At 48.0% G+C, this 26453-nt stretch overlaps 1 protein-coding gene across 2 annotated transcripts in view; it reads left to right on the forward strand.

The window, feature by feature from the left end:
- EXOC3L1 (exocyst complex component 3 like 1) overlaps positions 1–26453 on the forward strand; it is a 154426-nt gene that overhangs the window by 106643 nt on the left and 21330 nt on the right. For both annotated transcript variants that reach the window (XM_083165050.1, XM_083165051.1), the window contains 2 exons: positions 6529–6684; positions 8456–8580. In XM_083165050.1, coding sequence (XP_083021176.1) covers positions 6529–6684; positions 8456–8580 — 281 coding nt within the window. The remainder of the gene's footprint in view (positions 1–6528; positions 6685–8455; positions 8581–26453) is intronic.

Genomic DNA, 26453 nt, shown 5'->3' on the forward strand with positions numbered 1-26453 from the left:
TGGTCACCCATATGTATGGTTACACCAGATGTCCTATCTCCGTATGGTCACCCATATGATTGGTTACACCAGATGTCCTGTCTCCTTGTGGTCACCCATATGAATGGTTACACCAGATGTCCTGTCTCCCTGTGGTCACCCATATGTATGGTTACGTCAGATGTCCTGTCTCCCTGTGGTCACCCATATTTATGGTTACACCACATGTCCTTTCTCTGTATGGTTACACCAGATGTCCTGTCTCCCTGTGGTCACCCATATGTATGGTTACACCAGATTTCTTGGCTCCCTGTGGTCTCCCATATGTATGGTTACACCAGATGTCCTGTCTCCCTGTGGTCAGCCATATGATTGGTTACACCAGATGTCCTTTCTCCGTATGATTACACCAGATGTCCTGTCTCCCTGTGGTCATCTATATGATTTGTTATACCAGATATCCTGTTTCCCTGTGATCACCCATATGTATGGTTACACGAGATGTCTTCTCTCCCTGTGGTCACCCATATGTATGCTTACACCAGATGTCCTGTCTCCCTGTGGTCACCCATAAGTATGGTAACACCAGATGTCCTGTCTCCGTATGGTTACACTAGATGTCCTGTCTCCCTGTGGTCACCCATATGATTGGTTACACCAGATGTCCTGTCTCCCTTTGGTCACCCATATGTATGGTCACACCAGATATCATGTCCCCCTGTGGTCACCCATATGTATGGTTACACCAGATATCATGTCTCTCTGTGGTCACCCATATGTATGGTTACACCAGATGTCCTGTCTCCCTGTGGTCACCCATATGTATGGTTACACCAGATGTCTTGTCTCCCTGTGGTCACCCATATGTATGCTTACATCAGATGTCCTGTCTCCCTGTGGTCACCAATATGTATGCTTACACCAGATGTCCTTTCTCCTTATGGTTACACCAGATGTCCTGTCTCCCTGTGGTCACACATATATATGGTTACACCAGATGTCCTTTCTCCTTATGGTTACACCAGATGTCCTGTCTCCCTGTGGTCAACCATATGATTGGTATATCAGATGCCCTGTCTCCCTTTGGTCACCCATATGTATGGTTACACCAGATTTGTTGTCTCCCTGTGGTCACCCATATGTATGGTTACACCACATGTCCTGTCTCCATATGGTTTCACATAGGTTTGGTTACACCAGATGTCCTGTCTCTGTGTGGTCACCCATATGATTGGTTACACCATTTGTCCTGTCTCCCTGTGGTCACCCATATATATGGTTATACCAGATGTCCTGTTTCCCTATAGTCACCCATATGTAGGGTTACACCAGATGTCCTGTCTCCCTGTGGTCACCCATATATATGGTTACACCACATGTCCTGTCTCCGTATGGTTTCACATAGGTTTGGTTACAGCAGATGTTCTGTCTCCGTGTGGTCACCCATATGATTGGTTACACCAGATGTCCTGTCTCCGTGTGGTCACCCATATGATTGGCTACACCAGATGTCCTGTCTCCCTGTGGTAACCCATATGTATGGTTACACCAGATATCCTGTCTCCGTGTGGTTAACCATATGTATGGTTACACCAGATGTCTTGTCTCCCTGTAGTCACCCATATGATTGGTTACACCAGATGTCCTGTCTCCGTATGGTTTCACTAGATGTCCTGTCTCCCTGTGGTCACCCATATGTATGGTTACACCAGATTTCTTGGCTCCCTGTGGTCTCCCATATGTATGGTTACACCAGATGTCCTGTCTCCCTGTGGTCAGCCATATGATTGGTTACACCAGATGTCCTTTCTCCGTATGATTACACCAGATGTGCTGTCTCCCTGTGGTCATCTATATGATTTGTTATACCAGATATCCTGTTTCCCTGTGATCACCCATTTGTATGGTTACATGAGATGTCTTGTCTCCCTGTGGTCACCCATATGTATGCTTACACCAGATGTCCTGTCTCCCTGTGGTCACCCATAAGCATGGGTACACCAGATGTCCTGTCTCAGTATGGTTACACTAGATGTCCTGTCTCCCTGTGGTCACCAATATGATTGGTTACACCAGATGTCCTGTCTCCCTGTGGTCACCCATATGTATGGTTACACCAGATGTCCTATCGCCGTATGGTCACCCATATGATTGGTTACACCAGATGTCCTGTCTCCTTGTGGTCACCCATATGAATGGTTACACCAGATGTCCTGTCTCCCTGTGGTCACCCATATGTATGGTTACGTCAGATGTCCTGTCTCCCTGTGGTCACCCATATTTATGGTTACACCACATGTCCTTTCTCTGTATGGTTACACCAGATGTCCTGTCTCCCTGTGGTCACCCATATGTATGGTTACACCAGATTTCTTGGCTCCCTGTGGTCTCCCATATGTATGGTTACACCAGATGTCCTGTCTCCCTGTGGTCAGCCATATGATTGGTTACACCAGATGTCCTTTCTCCGTATGATTACACCAGATGTCCTGTCTCCCTGTGGTCATCTATATGATTTGTTATACCAGATATCCTGTTTCCCTGTGATCACCCATATGTATGGTTACACGAGATGTCTTCTCTCCCTGTGGTCACCCATATGTATGCTTACACCAGATGTCCTGTCTCCCTGTGGTCACCCATAAGTATGGTAACACCAGATGTCCTGTCTCCGTATGGTTACACTAGATGTCCTGTCTCCCTGTGGTCACCCATATGATTGGTTACACCAGATGTCCTGTCTCCCTTTGGTCACCCATATGTATGGTCACACCAGATATCATGTCCCCCTGTGGTCACCCATATGTATGGTTACACCAGATATCATGTCTCTCTGTGGTCACCCATATGTATGGTTACACCAGATGTCCTGTCTCCCTGTGGTCACCCATATGTATGGTTACACCAGATGTCTTGTCTCCCTGTGGTCACCCATATGTATGCTTACATCAGATGTCCTGTCTCCCTGTGGTCACCAATATGTATGCTTACACCAGATGTCCTTTCTCCTTATGGTTACACCAGATGTCCTGTCTCCCTGTGGTCACACATATATATGGTTACACCAGATGTCCTTTCTCCTTATGGTTACACCAGATGTCCTGTCTCCCTGTGGTCAACCATATGATTGGTATATCAGATGCCCTGTCTCCCTTTGGTCACCCATATGTATGGTTACACCAGATTTGTTGTCTCCCTGTGGTCACCCATATGTATGGTTACACCACATGTCCTGTCTCCATATGGTTTCACATAGGTTTGGTTACACCAGATGTCCTGTCTCTGTGTGGTCACCCATATGATTGGTTACACCATTTGTCCTGTCTCCCTGTGGTCACCCATATATATGGTTATACCAGATGTCCTGTTTCCCTATAGTCACCCATATGTAGGGTTACACCAGATGTCCTGTCTCCCTGTGGTCACCCATATATATGGTTACACCACATGTCCTGTCTCCGTATGGTTTCACATAGGTTTGGTTACAGCAGATGTTCTGTCTCCGTGTGGTCACCCATATGATTGGTTACACCAGATGTCCTGTCTCCGTGTGGTCACCCATATGATTGGCTACACCAGATGTCCTGTCTCCCTGTGGTAACCCATATGTATGGTTACACCAGATATCCTGTCTCCGTGTGGTTAACCATATGTATGGTTACACCAGATGTCTTGTCTCCCTGTAGTCACCCATATGATTGGTTACACCAGATGTCCTGTCTCCGTATGGTTTCACTAGATGTCCTGTCTCCCTCTGGTCCCCCATATGATTGGTTACCCCAGATGTCCTGTCTCCCTTTGGTCACCCATATGTATGGTTACACCAGATGTCCTGTCTCCCTGTGGTCACCCATATGTATGTTTACACCAGATGTCCTATCTCCGTATGGTTACACCAGATGTCCTGTCTCCCTGTGGTCACCCATATGTATGGTTACGCCAGATGTCCTGTCTCCCTGTATTCACCCATATGTATGGTTACACGAGATGTCCTGTCTCCGTATGGTTACACCAGATGTCCTGTCTCCCTGTGGTCACCCATATTATTGGTATATCAGATGTCCTGTCTCCCTGTGGTCACCCATATGTATGGTTACACCAGATTTCTTGTCTCCCTGTGGTCACCCATATGTATGGTTACACCAGACATCCTGTCTCCCTGTGGTCAGCCATATGATTGGTTACACCAGATTTCCTGTCTACATGTGGTTACACCAGATGTCATGTCTCCCTGTAGTCACCCATATATGTATGGTTACACCAGATTTCCTGACTCCCTGTGATAACCCATATGTATGGATACACCAGATGTCCTCTCTCCGTATGGTTACACCAGATGTCCTCTCTCCCTGTGGTCACCCATGTGTATGGTTACACCAGATGTCCTGTCTCCCTGTCATCACCCATATGATTTGTTATACCAGATATCCTGTCTCCCTGTGGTCCCCATATGTATGTTTACACCAGATGTCTTGTCTCCCTGTGGTCACCCATACAGTATGTATGGTTACACCAGATGTCCTGTCTCCCTGTGGTCACCCATATGTATGGTTACACCAGATGTCCTGTCTCCCTGTGGTCAGCCATATGATTGGTTACACCAGATGTCCTTTCTCCGTATTATTACACCAGATGTCCTGTCTCCCTGTGGTCATCTATATGATTTGTTATACCAGATATCCTGTTTCCCTGTGATCACCCATATGTATGGTTACACGAGATGTCTTGTCTCCCTGTGGTCACCCATATGTATGCTTACACCAGATGTCCTGTTTCTCTGTGGTCACCCATATGTATGGTTACACCAGATGTCCTGTCTCCGTATGGTTACACTAGATGTCCTGACTCCCTGTGGTCACCCATATGATTGGTTACACCAGATGTCCTGTCTCCCTTTGGTCACCCATATATATGGTTACACCAGATATCATGTCTCCCTGTGGTCACCCATATGTATGTTACACCAGATGTCCTGTCTCCCTGTGGTCACCCATATGTATGTTACACCAGATGTCCTGTCTCCCTGTGGTCACCCATATGTATGGTTACACCAGATGTCCTGTCTCCGTATGGTTACACTAGATGTCCTGTCTCCCTGGGGTCACCCATATGATTGGTTACACCAGATGTCCTGTCTCCCTTTGGTCACCCATATGTATGGTTACACCAATATCATGTCTCCCTGTGGTCACCCATATGTATGTTACACCAGATGTCCTGTCTCCCTGTGGTCACCCATATGTATGGTTACACCAGATGTCCTATCTCCGTATGGTTACACCAGATGTCCTGTCTCCCTGTGGTCACCCATATGTATGGTTACACCAGATGTCCTGTCTCCCTGTGGTCACCCATATGATTGGTTACACCAGATGTCCTGTCTCCTTGTGGTCACCCATATGTATGGTTACGTCAGATGTCCTGTCTCCCTGTGGTCACCCATATTTATGGATACACCAGATGTCCTGTCTCTGTATGGTTACAACAGATGTCCTGTCTCCCTGCGGTCACCCATATGTATGGTTACACCAGATTTCTTGGCTCCCTGTGGTCTCCCATATGTATGGTTACACCAGATGTCCTGTCTCCCTGTGGTCAGCCATATGATTGGTTACACCAGATGTCCTTTCTCCGTATGATTACACCAGATGTCCTGTCTCCCTGTGGTCATCTATATGATTTGTTATACCAGATATCCTGTTTCCCTGTGATCACCCATTTGTATGGTTACACGAGATGTCCTGTCTCCCTGTGGTCACCCATAAGCATGGGTACACCAGATGTCCTGTCTCAGTATGGTTACACTAGATGTCCTGTCTCCCTGTGGTCACCCATATGATTGGTTACACCAGATGTCCTGTCTCCCTTTGGTCACCCATATGTATGGTCACACCAGATATCATATCCCCCTGTGGTCACCCATATGTATGGTTACACCAGATATCATGTCTCTCTGTGGTCACCCATATGTATGGTTACACCAGATGTCCTGTCTCCCTGTGGTCACCCATATGTATGGTTACACCAGATGTCCTATCTCCGTATGGTTACACCAGATGACCTGTCTCCCTGTGGTCACCCATATGTATGGTTACACCAGATGTCCTGTCTCCTTGTGGTCAACCATATGAATGGTTACACCAGATGTCCTGTCTCCCTGTGGTCACCCATATGTATGGTTACGTCAGATGTCCTGTCTCCCTGTTGTCACCCATATTTATGGTCACATCAGATGTCCTGTCTCCCTGTGGTCACCCATATTTATGGTTACACCAGATGTCTTGTCTCGGTATGGTTACACCAGATGCCCTGTCTCCCTGTGGTCACCCAGATGATTGATATATCAGATGTCCAGTCTCCCTGTGATCACCCATATGTATGGTTACACCAGATTTCTTGGCTCCCTGTGGTCTCCCATATGATCGGTTAGACCAGATGTCCTGTCTCCCTGTGTCACCCATATGTATGGTTACACCAGACGTTTCTGTGTGATGTGAATACGGTAGAATTGCTCCATTACAGAGACCAGTAACCTGTCCCGTTCCCTAGTACCTCCTTGCACAGACTGAGCGGATGATTGCCATTGAGTATGCCAAGGCTCATATGCACAGTAAGCTGGTGTGTCGGAGCTGTGGAGAGAGACAGCAGATGTCCGAAAGGATGTCTTTGGATGCTGAACAGCTGAGATCTTCCCTACATAGAATGGTAAGGACAATTATGGCATGGGGGATGTGTCGCAGTTCATATAGGGCGACGGTATGGTGGTGTCATATTGAAGACAAGGGAATGGTATGAGGGTAATGTGCTCCGATTCTGTGGTCTTGGGGTTATCAGGGTGATGGCATGTGGAACATGTTGCCATGGGACCAGGATGATGGTACAGGGGATGTTTGGCCAAGGGCATGGTATGGGGGGGATGTGTGGGCAGGGGGATGGTCCGGGGAGTTGGATATGTGCCCAGTGTGATAGTACTGGGGGATATGTGCCCAGTGTGATAGTACTGGGGGATATGTGCCAATGGGGATGGTACTGAGGGGGAGGGGTTGTGTGGCCAGAGGGATGGTACAGGGTTTTTTGCTCCAACGGGGAAGGTACAGGGGGTTATGTGGCCAGGTAGATGGTACGGGGTGGGGATATGTGCCCAGGGGGATGGTATGGGGGGTCTGGCCATGAGGATTTTATGGGGGGTTGTGTGGCATAGCGGCCAGGGGGGAAGGTTCAGGGGGGTTGCGTAGTCATGGGGACGGTACGGAGGGATGTGTGGCAGAGCAGCCGGGGGGAAGTTAAGGGGGAAGTTTGGCAAAGCTGCCAAGGGGACAGTATGGGGAGTTGTGTGGCCAGGAGGATGGCACGGGGGGATGTGTGCCCAGGGTGATGGTAAGGGGGGGGGTGCCCAGGGGGATAACAGGGGGGGGTGTGTTCCCAGGGGGATGGCACGGGGGATGTGTGATGTGTGCCCCAGGAAAGGTATGAGAGAATGCATGGCAGTGTGCCCAGGGGTATGGTACAGGGTGGGGGAGGTTGTGTTGCCGGGGGGAGGATGTGTGATGTGTGCCCGGGGGAAGGTACGAGGAGATGTGTAGCAGTGTGCCCAGGGGAATGGCACAGGGGGATGTGTGCCCGGGGAAAGGTATGAGGGGACATGTGGCAGTGAGCCCAGGGGGGGGGGGGGGGGCTATGGCATGGCGGTACAGTGAAGAAAAGCACAGTGGTCAGAGGTCAGAGGTGTAGACAAGAAAATCACAAATTCTGCTAGGGTATGCAAACATATGAGCACAACTGTGTGTGTGTATATGTGTGTGTGTATATATATATATATGTGTGTGTGTGTGTGTGTGAAAAGAAATGGAGAGGGAGCGCAGTATGAGCATAGTAATAAAACTTTTTACTAAAAAGAGAATCAAGCTCACATACATATAAGTTAACAATTATCAGCTTGCTAGAATGAAACCCCCGCACCACGCCGACAGCTTCGGACCGGGACCAGCCGTATCACCGCCTGTGGAGCTTCAGTGGGTCAGGGACAAAACAGCACAGCATTGAAGATTAGGCCACGCCCAACGCGTTTCATCATTGCTAGACTTCGTCAGGGGTGTGTCTATCAATGACAAAACGCGTTCGGCGTGGCCTAATCTTTTCGCATGTTTGGTGGACACTGAACAGTGGTCTGGTTCATTTGGAGATAGCTGCAGATACTTCTGAAAAAGGAAGCACTCTTGTCATATCAGTGAATGTGCTCGGTCTGGCCTTCCATTTCTATATATATATATATATATATATATATATATATATATATATATATATATATATATATATATATATATATATATATATATATTTATTTATATATTTATATATATATATTTATATATATATATATATATATATATATAATATATGTATATATTAATAGATAGATAGCATCATCACCTGTTATGGATTGCTCAGTGATTCCTCGTTTCCCCTTCTTCTGCAGGGGCTGGAAGGCTCCACGGTCTGTGTCCCCCTCATCCTCTCCCTCCAAAAACTGTTTGTCCTTAAAGATCCATCGCTGCTCAGTCTGGAAGTGTCAGAAATAATAACAGCGTATCCAGATATCAGGTGAGTGAGCCATCTGGGGCTGTTCTGTATCCTGCATGTGTATGATGCCCACATGTATGTATGTATGTATGTATGTATGTATGTATGTATGTATGTGCCCTGCATGTGTATAATGCCCACATGTATGTATGTATGTATTTATTTATTTATTAGCAGTTTCTTATATAGCGCATACATATTACGCAGCGCTTTTCAGAGAATATTTGAACATTCACATCAGTCCCTGCCCCAGTGGAGCTTACAATCTATATTCCCTACCACATGTACACGCACACAGACATACTAGGGTTAATTTTTGTTGGAAGCCAATTAGCCTACCAGTATATTTTTGGATTGTGGGAGGAAACCGGAGTACCCGGAAGAAACCCACGCAAGTATGGGGAGAATATACAAACTCCACACAGTTAGAGTCATGGCGGGAATCAAACCCATGACCTCAGTGCTGTGAGGCAGTAATGCTAACCATTACACCATTCATGTACCCTGCATGTGTAGAATGCCCACATGTATGTATGTATGTATGTGTCCTGCATGTGTATAATGACCACGTGTGTGTATGCATGTGCCCTGCATGTGTATAGTGACCACATGTATGTATGTATGTGTCCCATACTGGCCTACCCTCCTGCATTCTGCAGGAGACTCACTGAAACAACAGCAGTCTCCCTCTCTCCCTCATTAGTCTAGCAATCTCATTACACCTAGCCCACATTACACTGTTACATGTTTAAGGAAAAAAAGGAATGAGAGCTAGATACATTTACATTGAATTATCAGCACCATTTCCCAGCACTTTACCAAGTATATTAGCTCTTACTAACTGCTTTGGGGCTCATCTACATTTGGATATAAGTCATTTTAAAAGATTCCTCTCAGATATAGCAGTACACACCAAAATTCTAGGTGCCACAGTCACAATCTCTTTTCACAATCTCTCCATATATGGAACACACCATTTGGGTGGAGCATGACATGCCCCCTCAATGGGTCACTGTGCAAAATTCTACTACCAACTATAATCTCCCTGAAACTAGTTTTCAAAAGTAGGCAAGTATGATGTGTCCTGCATGTGTATAGTGTCCACATGTATGTATGTGTCCTGCATGAGTACAATGACCACATGTATGTATGTGTCCTGTATGTGTATAATGCCTACATGTATGTATGTAGGTGCCCTGTATGTGTATAATGACCACATGTATGTGTGTATGTATGTGTCCTGCATGTGTATAATGACCACGAGCATGTATATATGTGCCCTGCATGTGTATAATGCCCACATGTATGTATGTATGTATGTATGTATGTGACCTCCATGTGTATAATGCCCACCTGTATGTATGTATGTATGTATGTATGTGACCTGCATGTGTATAATGTCCACATGTATGTATGTGTCCTGCATGTGTACAATGACCATGTGTGTATGTATGTATGAATGTACCCTACATGTGTATACTGACCACGTGTGTTTATGCATGTGCCCTGCATGTGTATAGTGACCACATGTATGTATGTATGTATGTATGTGTCCTGCATGTGTACAATGTCCACATGTATGTATGTGCCCTGCATGTGTACAATGACCACATGTATGTATGTGTCCTGCATGTGTATATTGCCCACATGTATGTATGTATGTATGTATGTATGTTTCCTGCATTTGTATAATGCCCACATGTATGTATGTTTCCTGCATGTGTATAATTACCACATGTATGTATGTGTCCTGCATGTGTATAATGCCTACATGTATGTATGTTTCTCTTTCGTCCATCCTGGTGACACAGCTCAACTATGGGATGTAGGAGGGTCCGCAGAAGCCAAGCTAAGTCTTTGAGAGAGGCAGGCTCCTCTCTTATGCATCCCAGCATTCCACAGTTCGTTTTAGGTGCCCACCGGAGTGGGTGCTATGCTGAGGGGCTGCTGGAAGCAACCGTGTTTTAGAGTAGCTAGGGGTTTGTTTGTTTTTTATTAATATTTCACCTAGTTAGTGCAGGACTACAGTGTGAGGCTTCTAGGGAAAGTTTCCTCACACTGACAGCGCAGCAGAGGCTGACAGAAGAGTCCTGTCAGCTCTCTGTGCACTGAGAGACACTGTCTGGTCCCTCAGCACAGCACTTTGACCTCCTCACAAAGAGGTCTCCTGGGCCCTGGGGAGAGTCCTTAGCCGACTCCCTGCTTAGGGGGGGATCATGGGCGATGGACCCCCTGCAATGGCGGCCACCATTTTGGAAAGGGTTTACAGGCTGAACTCCTTTGGTGTTGAAGCCTGTTACAGGAGCCCATCGCAGCTGGGCACTTCCAAGTGGTCCTGATCTGAGGGGAGACACTGGAAGGCAGAAGAAACACATGGTAGGAGCGGCTTGCAGGGGGAGGGCGACAAAAACAGCTTCCCTCCCCGCTGAAGCAGGGACTTGGTCTCTTCCTTCACTCTGATCTGGCACCCTTTTTCCCCACACTGTGCAGAGTTTTCTATGACAGAAAGGTGTAGTGCTGCTGTTCTTGGGGAGGGAGCGTCTGCAATATTAATTAATTGCAAATGTTGTGGGGTTAATTTAACTGCTGAACAGATGGACCATGGGGATTTGTGCCTTGCATGCAAATCTGTACCCAGTGCGGCACAAGCCCAGAGGTCTGAGCAGCCTGAACCTGCGTGGGCGGCTGCCCTGGGAAGGTCTATGTCTGCCTTGGTACAGGCTTTAAAAAGACAGAGGGATGAGTTGGTTAGATCTCCTAGGCCACTCTCACCCTCACAGCCTTCTGTTGGCTCCATTCCCCCCTCTCAAGGCGACCCTGCCTTATTGCAGGCTATGTAGGACACTACTCAGAGTGTCCACAAAATGAATGCTTTCTCTTTCAATGGTCCTGGTGACACAGCTCAACACTGGGATGTAGGAGGGTCCGAAGGAGCCAGGCACCTATCCTAAAGCTTTAGAGGGTAGGCTCCTCCCCTACTGCATCCCGGACTCTTCAGTTCGTGTTAGGTGCCCACTGGAGTGGGTGCTATTCTAAAGGGCTGCAGGAGCAGCCGAAGAAATAGAGTAGTTAGGGAATTTTTATTGTTTTATTAACTTTCACCCTAGCTAGGTAGGCACAGTGTGAGGATTCTCATAGTGAATCCTCACACTGCTAGCGCAGCAGGAGCTGACAGAAGCGCGTCCTGTCAGTTCACTGTGCACAGGGGAGACGCTGTCTGGCCTCCCTGTGCAGCGCTTTCAGCCTCTATTAAGAGGCTGCCTGGGCTCCGGAGTATCCTGAAACCGGCTCCACGTTTAGGTGGGGATCATGGGGGACAGGCGCTCCGTGATGGCGGCGGCCATTTTATGCAGAGCTTACACGCTGAGCTCCTATATGAGAGGACAGCAGCATTGTGACAGGCATGTTCCAAGTGGTCCCCAGTCGAGGGGGAGACACTGGAACTAGGAAATCCTACCTAAGGAGCGGCTGGCTGGGGGTGGTTGGCGCCAAAAGTCACGGACCCCGCAGCAGCAGGGACTTTTGGTCTCTTCCTTCACTCTGACTTTGGCGCCTTTCAGAACGCTTGCAGCGGAGCTGAGCTGGCTTACTGATCCTGGCAGAGTGACTTGGATTTCCTGGGCATCGCTTCCCCGCAGTTGAAACCAACAGACAGATAAGTGATTGGGTGCATTGACTCTGTATAAACGCTTGTACATTGTTGGCACTGTGTATATCGATATTTGTCACTTGCATCATGTCTGAGCATCAGGCTGTGGTTTTGGGGGAGGGAGCCCTTAGTGCACTGAGCGCGTGCAATGTTTGCACACAAAAGTTTGTCCCTGAGCAGATGGCCAAGGGGGGCTTATGTATTACTTGCGCTGATGTGAGACCCATGGGCAGTGAACCCCATAGGGCAGAGCAGAGTGAACCTGCGTGGGCCAGTGCCCTAGGCAGGTCAGTAAACGCTTTGGTGCAGCTTCTGGACAGGCAGAGTGATGTGTTGGTAGAATCACAGAGACCTATGCCATCATCTCAGCAGTCTTCTGGCTCCTTGCCTCTTACCCAGGCAGATCCTGCGCTTATTCAGGTGATGCAGGATACTGCTAAGGGGATCAACAGGTTCAGTGAAATACTGGACAAAATGGATGATGTTGCAGTTACCCCTAAAAGGTCTTATGCTATGCCTACTGTGGTAGATGAGGAGGAGGGGGCGTATACTGACATCCCCTGGGATCAGGGTGATGATTTTGAAGAGACCTCTGCGGCTGGTATAGAGGATCTTATTGTAGCTGTGAAACAGGCTTTAAAACTGTCTGTGGAGGATAAGACTCCTGTTAAGGGTGTTTTTAAGCGACAGCGGAAGGAGGCTGTTACTTTTCCTTCAGATGAGGGGTTGCAGGAATTATTGGAAGGGGCTTGGAAAACCCCGGATAAGAGGCTTCAGATGCCTAAGAGATTCCTTAGTCTGTACCCCATGCCAGAGTCTCATGCTGAGCTCTGGGAAAAGGTGCCTGTGGTGGATGCTTCAGTGGCACGTTTATCCAAAGCTACGGTATTGCCTGTACAGGGCGGTGCAGCTTTTAAAGATTCTGTGGATAAAAAGCTGGAGGGAAACCTCAAGGCTATTTTTGAAGGGGTGGGGTTTACCCTACGTCCCCTTATTGCTTCAGCCTGGGTCTCTAAGGCCATGATAGAGTGGGCTGGTGAATTATGCACCATGCTGCAGGCTGACCCTGGTGCTTTGCTTATAGCAGAAAAGATTAAGGCCGCTGCAGAATATGCGGTGGAAGCAGAGGAGGAAGCTCTTAAGATGGCTACCAGAGTGTCCACAGTCTCTATTAATGCCAGGAGAGTGCTCTGGCTTAAGGCCTGGGAAGCGGACAAGTCCAAGAAGGCCCTAGAAATGTTAGCTTTCAAGGGAAAGTTACTTTTTGGTTCTGAGCTAGAGGAGATTATAAAACAAGCCACGGGCGGCAAGAGTACATTTCTGCCGGCTCCCTCAGCAAAGCAGACATCCAGATTCGCTGCTTTTAGGCCGTCCTTTCGGCCCTCCCCTAGAGGTGGTGCGTCCTTTCGAGGACAGTCTTTCAGGGGAAAATTTCAGTCCTCTAGGGGCAAAACTCAAAGGTCCAAGTTTGGCTCCTTCCATAAGAAGCCTGCCTCCAAAGGAGAAGACAAACCCTCCGCATGACTGTCAGGGGATGGGCCCTACAGTGATAAAGGTGGGGGGGCGTCTCACACACTTCAGGGACGCATGGGCTTCTCTAGACCAGGATGCCTGGGTTTTAGATGTTATAACCCAGGGTTACAAAATCCCTTTCAGAGGGTTGCCTCCGAAGAGGTTCATCCCCACATCCTTGCCGAAACAGGCGCTCCTTCGCACAGCTCTTATGAGAGCGGCTCATTCCCTTTTGGAAAAAGGGGTGGTTATTCCGGTTCCCAGGGCAGAAAGGCTTTTACTCCACGCTGTTCCTGGTGCCCAAACCAGACGGGTCTTTCAGACCAATACTAAACTTGAAAGCCTTAAATGTCCATCTATGGGTAGACCATTTCAAAATGGAGTCTTTAAGGTCAGTAATCCTGAGTCTGGACCAGGGAGAATTTTTGGCGTCCATGGATGTCCAGGACGTCCAGGACGCATATCTGCACGTCCCCATTCACCCGGAACATCAGACCCTGTTGAGGTTTGCTATAGGAGACCTGCATTTACAATTCCGGGCGTTACCCTTTGGGCTGGCAACCGCACCAAGGGTATTTACCAAAATAATGTCAGTGATGGCGGCGGTGTTGAGGCTCAGGGGAATCACAGTAATACCCTATTTGGACGATCTCCTGTTCAAAGCCGAGTCAGCAGCCATGCTTCAGGGTCACTTGGCAGAGGCCATCAGTTTTTTACAAGTTCACGGCTGGATTTTAAATTTGCAAAAATCTCAGTTGGTTCCATCACAGAGACTCCAATTCTTGGGGGTCATTCTAGATACCCATCTCCACCGGGTATTTCTCCCGGAGGTAAAGGCCAGGGACCTGGTCACCTTAGTCCAGGAGATCCTCAGGGCTCCGAGCATCTCAGTGTGGAGGTGTCTCAAGCTCCTAGGAAAAATGGTGGCGTCATTCGAGACGCTTCATTATGCCAGGTTCCATTCTCGGGTGTTCCAATGGAACATTTTGTCAGCATGGTCAGGGAACACTCTGACAATGAAGTCGGAGATGATAGTGCTGTCTTCGGACACTCTAGACTCCTTGAAATGGTGGACAGAAGTGGATTCCCTTCAGTGGGGCCGGTCATTACAGACCTGGGACTGGTTGGTAGTAACTACCGACGCCAGCCTAAGGGGCTGGGGGGCAGTAGTCCGGGATCTCAGGCTGCAGGGACTGTGGACGCCAGAGGAGTCTGTATTGCCAATAAACATCTTGGAGTTGAGAGCTGTCTGGAAAGTGATTTCCTTGGCGGGAGACAGGTTACGGAACCTCCCTTTGAGGATTCAGACAGACAATGCCACAGCTGTGGCGTATCTGAATCACCAGGGAGGTACGCGCAGCAAATTGGCCATGTGGGAGGTGTCCAGAATCTTCCTATGGGCGGAACAGAATGTTCCAGCTGTATCGGCTATATTCATTCCAGGAGTAGAGAATATAGAAGCAGACTTCCTGAGCAGGGAGGAGCTCAAGGAAGGGGAATGGAGCCTACATCCTCAGGTGTTTCAACAGATTACTTGGAAGTGGGGAACTCCGGATGTGGACCTGATGGCATCCAGGTTCAATCATCAAGTGCCCAGGTTCTATTCCAGAACGAGGGATCCACTAGCGGAGGCAGTGGATGCCATGACTACTCAATGGCAGGGAGATCTTCTTTATGCATTCCCTCCAGTACCAATGTTAGCGAGACTTTTGAAAAGAATACAGGAACAGAAGGTTCCGGTGATCCTTGTGGCCCCAGATTGGCCAAGGAGGTCCTGGTACTCGAGACTTCAGAGGTTGTCTGTGGACTCATGGCGTCTGCCTCCGAGATCAGATCTGCTAAGACAAGGACCATTCAATCACCTGGATTTCGATCGATTGATTTTGACGGCCTGGCTATTGAAGCCGCCATTTTGAAAAGAAAAGGATTTTCTGAGGCAGTAGTACAGACTATGATAAAAGCCAGGAAAGCTGTATCCTCGGCAAATTATTATAGAGTCTGGAAGACGTACATCAGATGGTGTGAGAGACGAAAGGCTCACACATCTCACTTCAAGCTATCAAGAATGTTGGAATTCTTACAGGATGGGTTTTCATCGGGCCTAAGCCTTCAATCATTGAAGGTGCAGATTTCGGCCTTGTCCATCTATTTCCAAAAAAGGATAGCTATTTTGCCGGAGATTCAAACCTTTTTACAAGGGGTATCCAGATTGAAACCCCCTTACAAGCAACCAGTAGCGCCTTGGGATCTGTCACTGGTTTTGGATTGCCTTCAGAAGGCACCATTTGAACCTTTAAGGTCGGCTGACTTTAAGTTTCTCACGTGGAAGCTAGTGTTTTTGTTAGCAGTAGCATCTGCTAAAAGAGTGTCAGAGTTGGGAGCCTTGTCATGCAAATCTCCCTTCTTAATTTTTCATGATGACAGGGCTGTTCTGAGAACAGTGCCTCAGTTTTTACCGAAGGTAGTCTCTGCCTTCCATTTAAATCAGGAGATAGTTCTACCTGTGTTTCAACCCCCAGAGGGTTCTAAGAAAGGGGACAAGTTGAAGACTTTGGATGTTGTGCGTGCTTTACGCATATATGTGGACAGAGTGAAGAGTGTCAGAAAGACTGACACATTATTGGTACTGTATGACGTACACAAAATTGGTTGGCCTGCATCTAAGCAGACTATTGCTAGGTGGTTGCGATCTGTGATAGCCTTTGCATACACCAAAGTGGGTAGGCCTGTACCGGCCAGAATTAATGCGCATACCACCAGGTCAGTTGCCACCTCTTGGGCGGTTCGACATGGGGCCACAGCTGAGCAGGTTTGCAGAGCTGCCACTTGGTCATCTGTTCACACATTTGCCAAATTCTATAGATTCCATGAGTTCGCGTCGGAGGACGCATCATTCGGGCGAGCAGTGCTGAGAGCTGCAGACCTGAGCGTACCCACCCAAAGGACCGGCTCTGGAACGTCCCAGTGTTGAGCTGTGTCACCAGGACCATTGAAAGAGAAAAAGGGATTTTTGTAAGAACTTACCGTTCGAATCCCTTTCTCTGATATGGTCCTGGTGACACAGCGATCCCTCCCTTACGCTCAGTGAGTATGCCAGAAGTTTCATGATGTTCATGTTAAAATGGTTAAAAGTTAACAGTTGCTGTTATAAAATGTGCATATAATATGTGCAGGCGTTTGTACTGAGTTAATGTATTCCAGTGGCTTTGAAAGATTGAACTGAAGAGTCCGGGATGCAGTAGGGGAGGAGCCTACCCTCTAAAGCTTTAGGATAGGTGCCTGGCTCCTTCGGACCCTCCTACATCCCAGTGTTGAGCTGTGTCACCAGGACCATATCAGAGAAAGGGATTCGAACGGTAAGTTCTTACAAAAATCCCTTTTTCATGGAGCAGTTTGCTAAGGCCCCTGAGGTTTCTCCCAGGCACCCTTTATCCACACCGCTTCTCCTTAATGTAGACTCTGAGGAAGAGGGGGAGTGTGCTGAAGACATGTTTTGGGATCAGAGAGAGGAGTTTGAGTCCTCTGTCCCTGGTATTGAAGATTTGATACTGGCAGTTAATCAGGCATTAAATCTTTCTGATGTGGATAAGATACCACAGCTGGGTGTGTTTAAGAAACAGTGCAGAGATGCAGTTACTTTTCCTTCAGATGAGGGCATGAAAGACCTGCTTGGGGAGGCCTGGAAGACACCTGATAAAAGGCTCCTTATGCCTAAAAAGTTTGTAAATTTGTATCCCATGCTGGAGGAGCATGTAAAATTGTGGGAAAAGATTCCATTGGTGGATGCCCCTGTTGCTAGGTTGTCTAAGACTACGGCTTTACCTGTGCAAGGTGGTGCTGCGCTCAAAGACCCCGAAGATAAAAAGTTGGAGGGTTGTCTGAAAGCAGTGTTTGAAGGAGTTGGATTTACCCTGTGACCCATTATTGCATCAGCCTGGGTCTCTAAGTCCATGATGGTTTGGGCAGATAACTTGTGTTCTTGTGTTCTCAGCTTCAGCCTGATTCAGAAGCCTTTGCTTTAGCAGACAAGTTAAAGTCTGCGGCTGAATACGTTTGTGAGGCTGGCGAAAAGGGCGTTAAAAATGGAGTCAAAAGTGTTGCCCATTTCGTTGACAGCCAGGAGAGCTCTGTGGCTTAAAGCTTGGGAAGCTGATAGCGAGTCCAAGAAGCCAATAGAAGCACTGGCTTTTAAGGGAGAACTGCTTATTGGCTCAGAAATTGAATCCCTTATCAAACAGGCCACAGGGGGAAAGAGCACGTTTCTTCCCACTATGGCTACTAAGCAGGGAGTTTCTATGTTTGCAGACATTCGTTCGTCATTTTGTTCCTCCTTTCGGGGGCTGCATCCAATAGGGGGCAGTCCAGTAGAGGAAGGTTTCCCTCCGGCAAAGGAAAGGCTCCCAAGTCCCATTTTGGCACCTTTGCAAAGACGCAGTCTGCCAAGGGGGAGGATAAACCCTCCGCATGACGGGATGGAGGCTCCCCATTCTGGGAACAGAGTGGGGGGTCACCTCCTACAGTATTGGGACTTTTGGGCTCTCTCCACCCAGAATCCTTGGGTTCACGATGTGGTTTCCCAAGGCTACAGGCTCAATCTCAGGGGAGTTTCTCCAAAGAGATTTCTTCCAACATCCTTTCCACGGGAAGCTCGCTTGAGAAAAGCCCTTTTGGGGGCGGTGACGTCTCTTCTCGAGAAGGGTGTGGTGATTCCGGTACCTCGGGAGGAAAGAAAGAAGGGATTTTATTCCATTCTTTTCTTGGTTCCCAAACCAGATGGATCTTTAAGGCCTATCCTAAACCTGAAGTCGTTGAACCTTCATCTGTGGGTGGATCACTTCAGGATGGAATCTCTAAGAACGGTTCTTGAGCATGGAACCTGGAGAATTCCTTGGAACCCTTTCACATTCAGGACGCCTATCTGCACGTGCCTACTTGCAAAGAATATCAGCCTTTGCTGCGTTTCGCAATAGGCGAGCTCCATCTACAGTTTAAGCCTCCCTTTTGTGCTGGCTACAGCACCGAGAGTGTTCATGAAGGTGTTGGCTGTCATGGCAGCGTCTCTCAGACTAAAAGGAATTGTAATTATCCCATACTTCTCTTGTTCAAGTCAGCAGCAGAGAAGTTACAGGAACATCTGTCAGTTGCAACTCAGTTCTTAAAGGACCATGGGTGGATATTAAATCTCATTAAGTCTCATCTGATTCCCACCCAGAGACTTCAGTTTTTGGGAGTGATTCTGGATATGCCTACATTGTGTTTTCCTCCCAGAGTCGAAGGCCAGAGACATTTGTCTGTTCGTGTTGGACATTCTCCAGTCACCCAATCCTTCAGTATGGCAGTGTCTGAAACTACTGGGCAAGAGGGTAGCAACCTTCGAGACCCTTCAGTATGCAAGATTTCATTTGAAGCCCTTCCAATGGAACATCCTTTCCAGTTGGTCAGGGAATCCGAAGTCCATGAAACACAAAACTATTCTTCTGTCTCAAGGAACAATGGACTCGTTACTGTGGTGGACGGATCTGGAATCCCTTCAATTGGGTCGCTCCCTTCGGTCATGGGATTGGTTGGTGGTCACAACCGATGCCAGTCTCAGGCGCTGGGGAGCAGTGACCCTGAATCTAAGGTTACAGGGTCTGTGGTCCAGTTTGGAGTCATCCTTACCGATCAATATACTGGAGCTTTGCACAATCTGGAAGACACTTCTGCAGGCGGAGGAGTTTCTGAAGGGGTCTCCCATTCGAATTCAGTCGGAAAATACCACGGTTGTGGCATAGCTCAACCACCAGGGGGGCACTCGCAGCAGGATAGCAATGCAAGAAGTCACTCAGATTTTTCGGTGGGCGAAAGTAAATATTCCTGCTTTCTCGGCTGTATTGATTCCAGGGATTCGGAATGTGGAAGCGGATTTCCTCAGCAGAGAAGAACTGCTGGATGGAGAAAGAGTGTTACATCCAGAGGTATTGTTTACCTTTGGGGGCTCCCAGAGGTGGATTTGATGGCATCCAGACACAATTGTCAGGTATCCAAGTTCTGTTCGAGAATCAGGGATTCCACAGCATGGGCTGTCGGGGATGGGATGCCATGATGATTCCGTGGAGCTTCAGCCTCGCGTATGTCTTCCCACCGATTCCCATGATTTCTCGGGTCATCAAGAGAGTGAGGACATGGTCGAAGGTCATCCTAATAGCTCCGGATTGGCCCGGAGGTCTTGGTATTCTGACATACTGAGTTTGTCGACAGCGTTGTGGCATCCCTTTCTTCATCAGGACCTAGCTCATCTCAATTTGACGGCCTGGCTTTTGAAACCTCCCTCTTAAAGAAGAAAGGTTCCTTGGAGGAAGTTATCCGAACTATGATTAGTGCGCGGAAGCCTGTATCAGCGGCAAATTATTATAGAAACTGGAAGACGTATATCAGGTGGTGTGAGAGACAGAAGGTTCACACTTCTAGATTTAAGGTTACTAGACTTCTGGAATTTCTCCAGGATGGTTTTTCACCTGGGTTAAGCTTAATCAATCCTTAAAAGTGCAGCTGTCATCTTTGTCCATCTTCTTTCAAAAGAAAGTGGCTTTGTTGCCGGAAGTTCAGACATTTTCACTTTCAGGGGGTTACACGTCTTAAACCTCCATATAGACAACCAGTGGCTCCTTGGGATCTGTTGCTAGTGTTGTCAGTGCTGCAGAAAACCACCGTTTGAACCGTTAAGGTTGGCTGACCTTAAGTTTCTGTCCTGGAAACTGACGTTTCTATTGGCTATTGCTTCGGCTAGACATGTGTTTCCGAATTAGGGGCCTTGTCTTGCAATCTCCTTTTCTGGTGTTTCATGAGGATAGGGCTGTTTTGCAAATTTTGCCAAAATTTTTGCCAAAAGTAGTGTCAAATTTTCATTTGAACCAGGAGATTGTGTTCCCGGTGTTTTGTCCCTCAGAGGAGGTTAGAAATAGTTACAAACTAAAGAAATTGGAAGTGGTTTGTGCGCTGCGCATTTATGTGGACAGAGTGCAGGAATTTTGTAAGACTGATTTGTTATTGGTACTGTATGACGTACATAAGAGAGGGTGGCCAGCTTCTAAGCAGTCCATTGCTAGGTGGTTATGGTCGGTCATTGCCTTTGCTTATACTAAAGTTGGCAGACCAGTTCCCTCTAGGATTAATGCTCATACCACCAGGACCTGGTCCTCTGTTCACACCTTTACCAAATTCTACAGGTTCCATGAGTTCGCATCAGAGGACACTTCATTTGGGCGAGCAGTGATGAGAACTGCGGACCTGAGCGTACCCTCCCAAAGGACCGGCTCTTGAAGGTCCCATGGTTGAGCTGTGTCACCAGGATGGAAGAAAGAGAAAAGGGGGTTTTTGTAAGAACTTACCATTCAAATCCCTTTCTCTGAGTCCATCCTGGTGAAACAGTGATCCCTCCCTTACGCTCAGTAAGTTATACCGTTTCATGTGTTTATCATATTACATGGTTATTATTTGATTGTGCATATTAATATGTTCGAGCGTTGTACTGAGTATTGTATCCTAGTGTGCTCTGGAAGTTGAAATGAGGAATGCTGGGATGCAGCAGGGAGGAGCCTTCCTCTCTCAAAGACTTAGCATAGGTGCCTGGCACCTGCAGACCCTCCTACATCCCATGGTTGAGCTGTGTCACCAGGATGGACTCAGAGAAAGGGATTAGAACGGTAAGTTCTTACAAAAATCCCCTTATATATGTGCCCTGCATGTGTATAATGCCCACATGTATGTATGTGTCCTGCATGGGTATAATGACCACGTGTGTGTATGTATATATGAGCCCTGCATGTGTATATTGCCCACATGTATGTATGTATGTATATATGTATGTATGTATGTATGTGCCCTACATGTGTATAGTGACCACATGTATGTATGTGTTCTGCATTTGTTTATTCTTCGGGACACGTCAGGCACCACAGGAAGTGGTGAGAGAGTGGACCTGTGCAAGTCCTGATCTTCCATCCAGACAGGGCGGTTCTTCATAGCGTTTCTTCACACCTTCACAAGGTGGTGTCTCCAGGAGATTGTGGTTCCAACCTTTCGGCACCCAGATGCCTCTCCTGAACAGTCTTCCCTAGATGTGGTCAGTGTTCTGCACATCTATGTGCGCAGCACGAAAGCTGGGTACACATCTATACAATCGTTGGGCCGTTCTTTCGATCTGGGACGAAAGGCCATTCGATTGTATAGATGGTGTACGCTGTCCCGATTCCTGCTGTACGATCAATAAATGGCCAAAAACGGTCTTGTCCTTCCATACTCGGTCAGTTGAAGGTTCAGTCGACCGGACGGGCCCATATCGGAACAAAAGTGTAGTGTGTACGCACATTCGATATGCTGGCCGTTCTTGCTATTATATTCCCAAAGCTGGAAAGCCCATGTGGGCGTTGACTAGCTGCATGATCTCTCCTATAGCACAGCATGTAAACAAGAAGCGTTCACCACTCCCTTATTATATTTTCCTGCCATAACATGTATATTTAAATAAATAATCGTTTAAATATGTATACTTTCATTCCCATTATTCTTTATAGCATTTCAATAGGAAGTATATATTAAATATATCTGCTATGATCTGTTTTTATCATTTTGACTAACCCTTCTCCAAGACTTTATATAAAAAATGTGTTTGACAAAAATACAACTTTGAAAAATGCGTTTATTGAGAACACAGGTGTGTCACATATAGGTCCATCATGGCATGACAACCACCCCCAAGCCAACAATCAAGGAACACATGGACATATAGTGGTGTATGTAGCGGTATATGGTCCCATTGCAGCAACGCAACACATGGAAACATCCCGGCCTGCTCTCATGTGATGTGTTGCTGCAACAGGGCCATATCCGACACATACACCACTATATGTTTGCACATAGGAGTGTGCCCAGGAGTGTCACAAATAGGTCCATGGCATAACAACCGCCCCCCCAGCCAACAATGGAACACATGGACATATAGTGGTGTATGTAGTGGTATATGGTCCCATAGGAGCAACCAGGGGCGGATTGGGGACTAAAAGTGGCCCTGGAAAATACCTTAAAGTGGCCTCATGTGGGCGGCATCAAATCACTAATGGGCGGAGCCAGCATAACAATAGGCAGAGCCGCATCCAGCAGCGCTGGGTTTTATATTTACTGCAGAATATGGGGAGAAGGAGGTGGGGTGGAAGGAGGTGGGGCAGTAGCCAGGAGCGGGCAGAGTGGAGGACAGCGGGCGGGAGAAGGTGATTCCGCATCCAGCAGCAGGGCCCTGTGCGGCGTTGCCGCCACTGATACAGTGCCCAGTAGGGGTAGATCCAGAACAAAATGACTGGGGGGCACCATAACAGACCTTATGCTAATTTGAAAAAAAACGTTACGTGTACACCTGCCAGAATCATACTATAAATTTAGTTAGTTCTGCTTGAATCCAGCGGAGCAACTTTGCTTAGAGGACCATGAAAGAAAGGTCCCTTTGAGAAATCTTTTATTAGAAACTTTCTCAGCGCAAGGCTCCTCATACCTACCTTTTGTACAATTGTTCTCTGGGGTTGGGCGTTAACACTAATTAAGGAGACCTGCTGCACATAGTCAGCGCAAGGTTCAGAAATTTTCCTTTTTCAGTCTATACAACTGATGGTCTAAGCAGTTATATGGTGCAACCATCCAACTCAGTACCCACACCCATCCCATTTGGGCACCATAACATTCCCACCTTGTTCCAACATCCTTCTCACTCCATGCATCCATCTCATTTAGTATATACATTTCACTCCTTCAAACATTTTGATTAATTGCTAAAACTATAATACCCCATCTATGGTCTATGCAGCTACACTTCCACTATATGCTTCCATGCTGCTCTGTCTTCCCCAAACCCTACTGCTGTGTTCTCCCATCTGTGCTAGTCTGTACTAAGTTATCTGCACCTTCTGTCTTTCCCCATCTGTGCCTTGTCCGTACCATGGTTTTCTTCTCATTGAGCTGCTCAGTGTTTCCTTCTTCAATATCTCTCTGCCTCCTCCCATACATGCCACACTGACTTCTCTCCCAACTTCACCAGTTTTCTACCCATCCATGCCGGTGTTTTCAATGCACCTGCATCTCTGCCCCTCATCCGCACCACTCTGTCTCCCTTTTGCATAACCTCCCCTCTATCCACACTACTCTTACCCCATTCATTTAGCTGACATTGCTGGCATCTTAAAGGTAAATATTGAGATCACTGTCAGGGCTATGGCCCGGGGGTGGTGGTGGTGGTGGTGTGGTATTAACCCTAGCCAACCCCCCAAGGATTAAGCCTAGCTGCCACCCCCAAGGGTAGGTAGAAATACTTAACCCCTCCATGCTGCTCTGCCCCCATCCATGCCATTGATTCTTTCCATCTGTGCTGCTCTGTTCCCCTCATCCACATCCACATCGCTCTGTCTCCCCACCATCTGTGCTACTCTTTCCCCCATCTGCACCATTCTTTTTACCCTATCTGTTGCACTCTGTCTCCCGCCCCCCACTACATCACTCTGTCTTACCTTCCCCCGTCTGCACCACTGTTTTCCACCCATCTATGTTGCTTTGTCCCCTCATCAGTGTTCCCCCTATCCACACATCTCTGTCCCCCATCCACACTGCTATCTCCTCCCTTAAATCAACACCACTGTTACCTCATCCGAGCAGCTTTGTCTTCCGCTTCGACCTTTGCATAGACTGCTTGTGTGTATTCCAATGAGCACACATATCTGTGAATTAGCAGCTCCACCATTGTGTTGAGTTACAGCAATCTCACTCTGTGAGAGTGCTGAATCTGCACTTACCCACAGGCTGTGATGGCGTACCATATCTGAATTGCGCAAGGAACATGTCCATTAAGGCGCCAGCCTTAATGATCGGAATTTCATTGCTTTTTGGAGTTTGAGTGGAAGAGTTAACAGGTTTCTGAAATGTCAGATCATGTGTAAGAAGCCTTAATGGGACATGTGAAACTGTAAGGTTTTTTGTCTATGGAATATTATTGCTTTTTTTTTTTTTCAAATTTTTTTTTGAACACAGAAATGTAAAATTTCACTGGAAGAATAAACATTGGAGTTTTTTACATGTTTAATGAAATGTTCGTATAACATCACTGTGTCACCACCTATACAGTTTCCTGCATCCTGCATTTCACCACCTATACAGGCCCCTGCACCCTGTGTGTCACCCACCCTACAGGCACCTGCACTCTGTGTGTCACCACCTATACTGTCCCCTGCACCCTGTGTGTCACCACCTATTTAGTCCCCTGCACCCTGTGTGTCACCACCTATACAGTCCCCTGTACCCTGTGCGTCACACCCCCAACAGACCCTGCGTGGCACCACCTATACAGTCCCCTGAACCCTGTGTGTTACCCCCTAAAGTCCCCTGCACCCTGTGTGTCACCCCCCCCCCCACAGTCCCCTGCAACTTGTGTGTCACTCCCCTACAGTCCCCTGCACCCTGTGTGTCACCCCCTATGGTCCCCTGCACCCTTTGTTTCACATCCCCCACAGATCCTGCAAGTCACCAACTTTACAGTCCCCTTCACTCTTTGTGTCACCACCTATACAGTCCCCTGCAAACTGTGTGTCACCTCCCTACAGTCACTAGACCCTGCATGTAACACCCCCCACAGACTCTGCATGTCACCACCTATACAGTCCCCTGCACCCTTTGTCACACACACCACAGTCCCCTGCACCCTGTGTGTCACACCCCCTACAGACCCTGCATGTCACCTCCACTACAGTGCCCTGCACCCTGTGTGAGACCATCCCTAACATGCCCTGCACCCTGTTTGTCATCCCCTACAGTCCCCTGCATCCTGTGTGACACCCCCAAACAGTCCCCTGCACCCTATGTGTCACCAGCTATACAGTCCCCTGCACCATGTGTCACCCCTACAGTCACTACACCCTGTGTGTCACACCGCCCACAGATCCTGCATGTCACCACCTATACAACTGCCTGCACCCTGTATGTCACCACCTATAACGTCCCCTGCACCCTGTGTGTCACCCCCTACAATCCCCTGCACCCTGTGTCACCACCCTACAGTCACTACACCCTGCGTGTTACACCCCCCCACAGACCCTGCGTGTCACCACCTATACAGTCCCCTGCACCCTGTGTGTCACACCCCCCACAGACCCTGCAGGTCATCCCCACTACAGTGCCCTGCACCCTGTGTGTCACCGTCCTTAACGTGCCCTGCACCCTGTGTGTCACCCTCTACAGTCCCCTGGATCCTGTGTGACACCCCAATTCAGTCCCCTGCACCCTGTGTGACACCCCCATACAGTCCTCTGCACCCTGTATGTCACCACCTATAAATTCCCTTGCACCCTGTGTGGCACCCCCTACAGTCCCCTGCATGTTGTGTGTCACCACCTATACAGTCTCCTGCACCCTGTGTCACCTCCCCTCTATAGTCCCCTGCAACCTGTATGACACCACCTATAAAGTCCCCTGCACCCTTTGTGTCACCCCCCTACAGTCCCCTGCACCCTGTGTTTCACCCCTCTACAGTCTTCTGCAGCCTGCGTGTCACCACCTATACAGACCCCTGCACCGTGTCACCCCCCTACAGTCCCCTGCACCCTGTGTGACACACAGGCCTTCTGTGTCCTGTGTGTTGCTTCCTCTCACAGTTTCTTGCACTCTGTATGTTGCCCCCCAACAGTAACTACACCCTGTGTGTTATCCCCTTAAGGTGCCC

Source organism: Crinia signifera, chromosome 11 (genome assembly GCF_055691185.1).
Source record: "Crinia signifera chromosome 11, ASM5569118v1, whole genome shotgun sequence".
Lineage (NCBI taxonomy): Eukaryota > Metazoa > Chordata > Amphibia > Anura > Myobatrachidae > Crinia > Crinia signifera.